The sequence below is a fragment of the Moschus berezovskii genome, chromosome 16 (assembly GCF_049115385.1).
Source record: "Moschus berezovskii isolate FMDL1 chromosome 16, NW_MosBer_1.0, whole genome shotgun sequence".
Classification (NCBI taxonomy): domain Eukaryota; kingdom Metazoa; phylum Chordata; class Mammalia; order Artiodactyla; family Moschidae; genus Moschus; species Moschus berezovskii.
Window position 1 is genome coordinate 76,695,557 of NC_142475.1, and position 8,407 is coordinate 76,703,963.

Genomic DNA, 8,407 nt, shown 5'->3' on the forward strand with positions numbered 1-8,407 from the left:
TTCCACCACTGAATTTCTTTTGAGCACTTGTTGTTCATTCCATCTTTCTGTCGTGTCCAACTCTTCACGACCCCATGGACTGCAGCACGCCAGGCTTCCCTGTCCTTCATCATCTCTCGGCGTTTGCTCAAACTCATGTCCCTTTCAAGCACTAGTAAAACCTGAATGCAGCTGTAAGCTTTCTCTGAACATGCATACTCAGTACTAATGTAGTTGTGGTTGATCACTACCAGGGGAGTTTAGGCAATTGTATTTTTGTCTATCTATGACTGTTAGCCATGCCCAGGTGATGCCAGTGGTAAAGAACCCACCTGCCAGCGCAGGAGACACAGGTGACTTTGATTCAATCCCTGGATCGGGAAGATCCCTTGGAGAAGAAAATGGCAAGCCTGGAGAATTCCAGTATTCTTGCCTGGAGAATCCATGGACAGAGGAACTTGGTGGGCTACAGTTCACAGGGTCACAAAGAGTCAGACATGATTGAGTGACTGAGCACGAGTCATGCCAAGACATGAAAGTCCAAAGTTACGAAGTCTCATTTAGGTTACAACTAGTAAAACAAGAAAGCAGGTTTTTGGATTTTCTGCTGCAAATTCTACTAATAAAGTATTTACAGCCAATGGATGACATTTTAAAATAACTGAACTGAAAAATATCCAAATTTTAACACTTAAATTACTTGTTAAATGGAAGCAAAATCTAGAACATATTCTTTGTGAGCCAAAGATAGCCAGGTATTAGCTGTGCCCAATTATCCAGGAAAAAGTCAATGATATTATTCGATCTGTTTCAAGTATAATTTCCCTCCAAGGAACAGAAGAGAAAGGCTCAAGAAAGGCCCCGAACGGGAAGGATCAGATTTGAGTCGGAGAGAATCACTCTTATGCACTATGGTTCACCTGCAAAATAATAGGAGGTTATTGACCCTCACTTCTGCCCAGTACCAAAACCCAACTCACCCATTGCGTCCTACGTAACCACTCCGTCATCTGTAAGTACGTGTGTCCTCCTGGCTACCAGGTCAGCCGACTACTCTCGGGGTGTCCACTGTACTCTGTCCCATATCTAACTATGAACAGACAGACGCTCAGTATTGGGGAGGTCCTCAGGGATCTCGGCCAACCTCACTTTATCCCGACAGAGGAGATAACACGCTTTTGAAAGGAATCGGGTGGAGGGCCTGGGTGTCCAGGTGGGGGCCTCGGATGCACGACACGCCCCCAGATAAGCGGGCCGCGAGGGGAGCGTTTGCCCTTAGGTCCGGAGGGAAGAACTTCGCTCACGTACTTTCTAGAAACAGACTGCAGATGCTTCTGCCGGCCTGGGAAGCCAGAAGATGAAATACCACGAAAGGATGTTCCAGGCTATGAAAAATAACTGCTAATTTAAAAAAATAACATGACCAGTCATTTTCCCTGATATCCACGTGAGTTGTGCTCAGAAAAGCTACCGCTTCACAGAGCACGAGTGATTCGGTTTCTACGGGCAGTGGACTTTGCAGGGTAGAAGCCACAAGCACGGAGGCCGGCGGTCGGCGCACCAAGCGGGGCAGTTTGTGGGGTTTTAGGTCAGGTCGTAGTGTCCCCATCACCTCCGCCAGGTGCGCCCGAGGACCGCGCCGCGCGCACTCCACCTCCCGGCGCTCAGACTCCGCCCGGGCGACAGGGGGCGCGCGCAGCCACGCCTAGCCTGCCCCTTCGCGGGAGCCCCATCCCCGGCTCGCGCAGCCGCCTTAGAGCCCGCCGGAGGATTCCTCTTCCGGGGCAGCGCGGAGAGGCGTGCGGGACCCGGATGCAAACGTGAGCGCGGCTATATAAGCGCCCCGCAGGCCTCACGCCTTCCTCTTTGAGGAAGACGCGGTCGTCGCTGTCGCGGAGCGCCGTGCGCCCACTCCTGCTCCTGACTCACCGCTGTTCGCTCTCGCCGAGGAACAAGTCGGTCAGGAAGCCGCGCCGCAGCCATGGTGAGTCGGGGGCGTCCGGGTCGCGTCCTGGAGAAAGGTTGGGCTGGCGGGAGGGAACGGGACTCGTTTGTCCAGGGAATGGACTTAAAGAGATGCCGCCAGAAACTGCGAAGGCTCCTAGTGCACTGGTCCCCGGACTTGACCAAGCTTAAGGGTTCTTTATTCCCACTTGTGTGGTAACAGGCCTTCAAAGACACCGGCAAGACTCCCGTGGAGCCAGAGGTGGCCATTCACCGGATTAGGATCACCCTCACCAGCCGCAACGTGAAGTCTCTGGAGAAGGGTCAGTGCGGCGAATTCGGGGGTCTCGGGGCTTGCTTCTGAGCGAGGTCGGCCCTCGGGGAGCCAGCGACCTCTTTCAAAAGACAGAGTTAAGAGTGGTCCACATTCGGTGTGTGCCGTGTTGGCGGTGAGGAGAGAATTGCTGTGTTGACTTACGGTGATCGTCTTATACGCTATTCTGAGCCCGCGGCGGTTCAACTTTGAGCCGGCTACTGTGCGTTAAGGGAACCAACTGAAGGATGCTTTTACTTCCCTGCAGTGTGTGCTGACCTGATCAGAGGCGCGAAGGAAAAGAATCTCAAAGTGAAAGGACCAGTTCGGATGCCTACCAAGGTGAGAGAGTGTCCTGGGCAGGAGGTGGAAGATGGTAGTTGGAGAGAAGATGGGGAAATTAAAAACAAACTAAGTGAAATAGGAGCACTGAATATGAAAGAGAAAAAGTGAAACAAACTAGGTAAAAGGTTCTGTTACAGTCCAGTTGCTTTTAACATGGCTGCTCGTTAGAAACATCTGGAGCTTTGGCGAAAAAAAGTAATACCTGAGCATTTGTATTTTTCAAAAAATTTCAAGATAATTTTGATGTACATTTGGATATCAGAATGCATTTTTGCCTTTTAGGGTGGGGGATTTGGTTGCTAAAAGACTTAAAATGTACTGATGCTAGCAATACACGCCGAGTCAAGTGTTGGTAAAATCTGGTTCGTGTTAAGTATGTAATTTCTGGAGGTAAAACGGTTGAAGGTCTTTGCTGCTGGCGTTTGGTGTGCCTTTGTCACAGTACCAAGGGTCCTGTTGTGACCGAGGGAAAATAGTCTTGTTATTAAAAATTGTCTGTATCTGAAAAGTATTTATGTAAAGCTGGCTGAGGCCCTGGAAAGTTTTCAAATGGAATCTGTAATGATTCTATAAGTGTCCTTGGGAAGCACAACAGACCATAAATGCTTGGTTTCCATTTTTTCTTGTTGCAGACTCTGAGAATAACTACAAGGAAAACTCCTTGTGGTGAAGGTTCTAAGACTTGGGATCGATTCCAAATGAGGATCCACAAGCGACTCATTGACCTGCACAGCCCTTCTGAGATTGTCAAGCAGATCACGTCCATCAGTATTGAGCCAGGAGTTGAGGTGGAAGTCACCATTGCCGATGCCTAAATCAACCTTTTAATAAACCGATAATCAGTTATTAAATCTTGTTGACTTTTATTCATTATACTGACAAGTCTTAGGAATAGAGTTGTGTTATGGAATTGATTCCACCTTTTAAGTAGAATAATCAGAATTAGATGGATAGCCTGTGTGTTGGTTGACCCTATTCCATTGTTTTCCTGGGGTCAATAAGCTAGTTTACACGTGACAGCATTTGAAAACGGAATTGTGTTAACTGCCACATGAGATCTTGCTGTTGATGAATATTGGGGTTTTTGAACACGTGTGTGGGTTTAACTTTTGGAACTGTCAGAGGTTTCTGGGATGATTCTAATGTGACCAGCTATGGTTAGAAACCTAGTGTGATAAAAGGCAAGGAACTCGGAGGCTAGATCTTAATATCTGACCCTGACCCTGCCGTTTGTCATAACTCTTTTTAAACTTGGCAAATTTCAGTAAGTTGTGGAAACTTATAGATACTGGTACCTTAATTATATTTTAAATGAGAAAATAAAATATAAAACAATCCTAGTACTTAGATTTAGGTTATATCTATAGATACATGTTCTATAAATACTCTTTGGAATCACTTTTCACTTAATGTATATAGGTCATTCAGTATGAAGCTAAGTTAAGCATCTATATGTTTAGGGCTGAAAAGCACATCTTAGGTCAAATTCCATTTAGCCAAACCTCTATTGGCATGATACTGGATAACACTGCTTAGCAATAAAATTTGCCACTCTTAGGATTGCAGTAATGAAATTTCTGCCTTTCTTCCCAGGAGCCCAGTCCACTTTGGATTACCTTGTCCAGTGACTTCAGTTAGCATGTATAAACCGTTCAGGTTTCTCTATATATCCAATTATGTGCCAGATGCCAGAACCTCATAACTGACAAGCCCCCACACCTTGTTTTCAACCCATGTCCAGCACATGCCACACAGTCATTATGATATTGGAATTCTTATCCCTAAACACTTCTGCAACATCCAAGTCCTTTTGATTCTGTTCTTTTGCTCCTAGCAGGTCTCCATCAGATAGCTTGGGAAAACAAAATTTCATTGCATAAGAAGAGACTTACAGTTCTATTCCTGAGGCCAGCAGCGATCTAACCTTTCCTAGAGAAGCTGGTGTTCTCAGTCCAACTGAAGAAGTTGGTAGGAAATCAGCTTGGCAGTGAGCTACTAATTTGCCCTCTAGCCCAATTTTCAGCATTCTCTGCACTAGGAAGTTCTAAAACTGCAATGGCAGTTAAGAAAGAGTAGGTTGTTAGGCAAAATGTGCCTTCATAAATCAAAAGATACAGCTTGCATACAGTTCTGAAATTCAACCAACACATGCGTCAGGGTGACTGATGGTTTAGCAGTTGTCATCACATAAGGATAATTGCATTTAAGCCATAAGCAATACATAGGGCCTGAAATACAGCTAAAACCTGGCATTTGAAATTCAGGAACTGCTATTATCTTCAATCCCTTTGTTAAGTCACTAAGTTTTGTGGGACTGTCACCCCATGGACTGCAGCACGTCCGGCTTCCCTATCCTGACTAACTGTAGTACAGGGGAGATATCTCATGAACTAACTGGGGTTTTAGTCTTTAGTTCCACAGCTGGTTAGTTCAGTCGCTCAGTCATGTCTGACTCTGTGACCCTATGAATTGCAGCATACCAGGCCTCCCTGTCCATCACCAACTCCCGAAGTTCACCCAAACTTGTGCATTGAGTCAGCGATGCCATCCAGCCATCTCATCCTCTGTCATCCCCTTCTCCTCCTGTCATCCCCAATCCCTCCCAGCATTAGGGTCTTTTCAAATGAGTCAGTTCTTTGCGTCAGGGGGCCAAAGTATTGCAGTTTCAGCTTTAGCATCAGTCCTTCCAATGACAGGATTGATCTTCAGGATGGACTGGTTGGATCACCGTGCAGTCCAAAGGACTCTCGAGTCTTCTCCAACACCACAGTACAAAAGCATCAATACTTTGGCAATCAGCTTTCTTCACAGTCTAACTCTCACATCCATACGTGACCACTGGAAAAACCACAGCCTTGACTAGACAGACATTTGTTGGCAAAGTAATGTCTCTGCTTTTTAATATGCTGTCTAGTTTGGTCATAACTTCCCTTCCAAGGAGTTAGCATCTTTTAATTTCATGGCTGCAATCACCATCTTCAGTGATTTTGGAGACCCCCCCAAAAAAAGTCTGACACTGTTTCCACTGTTTGCCCAGCTATTTGCCATGAAGTGATGGGACCAGATGCCATGATCTTAGTTTTCTGAATGTTGACCTTTAAGCCAACTTTTTCACTCTCTTTCACTTTGATCAAGAGGCTTTTTAGTTCCTCTTCACTTTCTGCCATAAGGGTGGTGTCATCTGCATATCTGAGGTTATTGATATTTCTCCCAGCAATCTCGATTCCAGCTCGTGCTTCTTGCAGCCCAGCATTCCTCATGATGTACTCTGCACAGAAGTTAAATAAGCAGGGTGACAATATACAACCTTGACATACTCCTTTCCAGATTTGGAACCAGTCTGTTGTTCCATGTCCAGTTCTAACTGTTGCTTCCAGACCTACATACAGGTTTCTCAAGAGGCAGGTCAGGTGGTCTGGTATTCCCATCTCTTTCAGAATTTTCCACAGTTTATTGTGTTCCACACAGTCAAAGGATTTGGCATTGTCAATAAAGCAGAAATAGATGTTTTTCTGGAACTCTCTTGCTTTTTCGATGATCCGGAGGGTATTAGCAATTTGATCTCTGGTTCCTCTGCCTTTTCTAAAACCAGCTTGAACATCTGGAAGTTCACGGTTCATGTATTGCTGAAGCCTGGCTTGGAGAATTTTGAGCATTACTTTACTAACGTGTGAGATGAGTGCAATTTTGCGATAGTATGAGCATTCTTTGGCATTGCCTTTCTTTGGTATTGGAATGAAAACTGACCTTTTCCAGTCCTGTGGCCACTGCTGAGTCTTCCAAATTTGCTGGCATATTGAGTGCAACACTTTCACAGCATCATCTTTCAGGATTTGAAATAGCTCAACTGGAACTCCATCACCTCCACTAGCTTTGTTCCTAGTGATGCTTTCTAAGGCCCACTTGACTTCACATTCCAGGATGTCTGGCTCTAGGTGAGTGATCACACCATCATGGTTATCTGGGTCATGAAGATCTTTTCTGTATAGATTTTCTGTGTATTCTTGCCACCTCTTCTTAATATCTTCTGCTTCTGTTAGGTCCATACCATTTCTGTCCTTTATCGAGCCCATCTTTGAGTGAAATGTTCCCTTGGTATCTCTAATTTTCTTGAAGAGATCTCTAGTCTTTCCCATTCTGTTGTTTTCCTCAATTTCCTTGCATTGATCGCTGAGGAAGCCTTTCTTATCTCTCCTTGGTATTCTTTGGAACTCTGCATTCAGATGCTTATATCTTTCCTTTTCTCCTTTGCTTTTCACTTCTCTTCTTTTCACAGCTATTTGTGAGGCCTCCTCAGACAGCCATTTTGCTTTTTTGCATTTCTTTTCCATGGTGATGGTCTTGATCCCTGTCTCCTGTACAATGTCACGAACCTCTGTCCATGGTTCATCAGGCACTCTATCAGATCTATCAGAAGTGAGAAATCGATTAAAGGGACTAGATCTGATAGAGTGCTGGTTAGTTAGGTGACCTTAAACATGCTTAATTAAGCTCTTTGGTCATTAATTCTCATCTGCGAGAGGGGAAAGGCTACCCACTCCAGTGTTCTGGCCTGGAGAATTTCATGGACTGTATAGTTCATGGGGTCACAAAGAGTGGGACACAACTGAACAACTTTAAATGTAAACTATTCCAGGTAAGATTTTTTTTCCCTCTTCCCCAAAGGAAACATTAACATTTTCCCCCTAAAAATAAAAAGAAATTCTGAGACATTCAGTAACTCACTTAACATGAATGAACTGAAGCGTAATAAACATCAGCCCACTACCTCAGAGGACTTTAAAAGGACAAATGAGAAAATAACATAAAAATGCATTTGTTGTTAAGTTGCTCTGTCATGTCCAACTCTGCAACCCCACAGACTACAGCATGCCAGGCTTCTCTGTCCATCACCAACTCCCAGAGTTTACTCAAACTCATGTCCATTAAGTCGGTGATGCCATCCAACCATCTTATCCTCTGTCATCCCCCTCTCCTCCCACCTTCAATCTTTCCCAGCATCAGGGTCTTTTCCAATGAGTCAGTTCTTCACATCAGGTGGCCAAATTATTGGAGCTTCAGCTTGAGCATCAGTCCTTCCAATGAATATTCAGGACTGATTTCCTTTAGGATGGACTGGTTTGATCTCCTTGCTATCCAAGGGATTCTCAAGAGTCTTCAACACCACAGTTCAAAAGCATCAATTCTTCGTTGCTCAGCCTTCTTTATGGTCCAACTCACACATGTGTACAGGACTACTGGAAAAACCATAGCTTTGACTATACAGACCTTTGTTGGCAAAGTGAAGTCTCTACATTTTAGTACACTCTTAAACATTGAAAAATAGCTACTTAAAAGTAAAATCCCTACTGGGCCTTCAAATATTAGTAACAAAATAATGGTAGTTTACATAGTGATATCGATATCAATTAGTCTGGGTTGTAGGCCAGCTTGTATGGATTAAGGAGTCAGAGTGTTAGTCCCTCAGTCATGGCCAGCTGTTTGGGATATCATGGACTGCAGCCTGCCAGGCTCCTCTGTTCATGGAATTCTCCAGGCAAGAATACTAGGGTAGTCATTCCCCTTCTCCAGGGGATCTTTCCCTCCCAGGGATCAAACTTGGGTCTCCCACATTGTAAGCAGATTATTTACACAAATTAAGCCCAAGGCAGAGGAAGGTTGAAAATGGGAGGCTCTCCAATCTTTACCACATTCCCATTAAGATTCACAGCTACTTTGTTTTAAACACGCAGCTAACCCGGAGACAACAGCTGTGCATTGCTAGGTCAGATTTTTCCACCTGAAGCTCCTAAAGTATGTATTAAATAGGTTCCGGATCTGTGATGT

General features: G+C 44.8%; 1 protein-coding gene and 1 non-coding gene across 2 annotated transcripts; both read left to right on the forward strand.

Moving 5' to 3' along the window:
• The first annotated feature begins 1,805 nt into the window (after positions 1-1,805).
• Positions 1,806-3,432, forward strand: RPS20 (ribosomal protein S20). Its single transcript, XM_055431887.2, has 4 exons — positions 1,806-1,963; positions 2,147-2,246; positions 2,505-2,578; positions 3,214-3,432. Exons 1-4 carry the CDS (start codon positions 1,961-1,963, stop codon positions 3,394-3,396), a joined length of 360 nt encoding a protein of 119 aa, XP_055287862.1. The 5' UTR covers positions 1,806-1,960; the 3' UTR covers positions 3,397-3,432.
• On the forward strand, positions 2,368-2,434 carry LOC129560587 (small nucleolar RNA U54). Its single transcript, XR_008686816.1, has one exon. It is a non-coding gene; the product is annotated as a small nucleolar RNA U54 (small nucleolar RNA).
• Positions 3,433-8,407: the final 4,975 nt, after the last annotated feature.

What these genes read in the sequence shown, in the direction of transcription:
- RPS20 (XM_055431887.2), top strand. An exon ending in CGTGAAGTCTCTGGAGAAGG is followed by an intron (nt 2,247 to 2,504) that starts GTCAGTGCGGCG and finishes ACTTCCCTGCAG; the next exon opens with TGTGTGCTGACCTGATCAGA. An exon ending in CAGTTCGGATGCCTACCAAG is followed by an intron (nt 2,579 to 3,213) that starts GTGAGAGAGTGT and finishes TTCTTGTTGCAG; the next exon opens with ACTCTGAGAATAACTACAAG.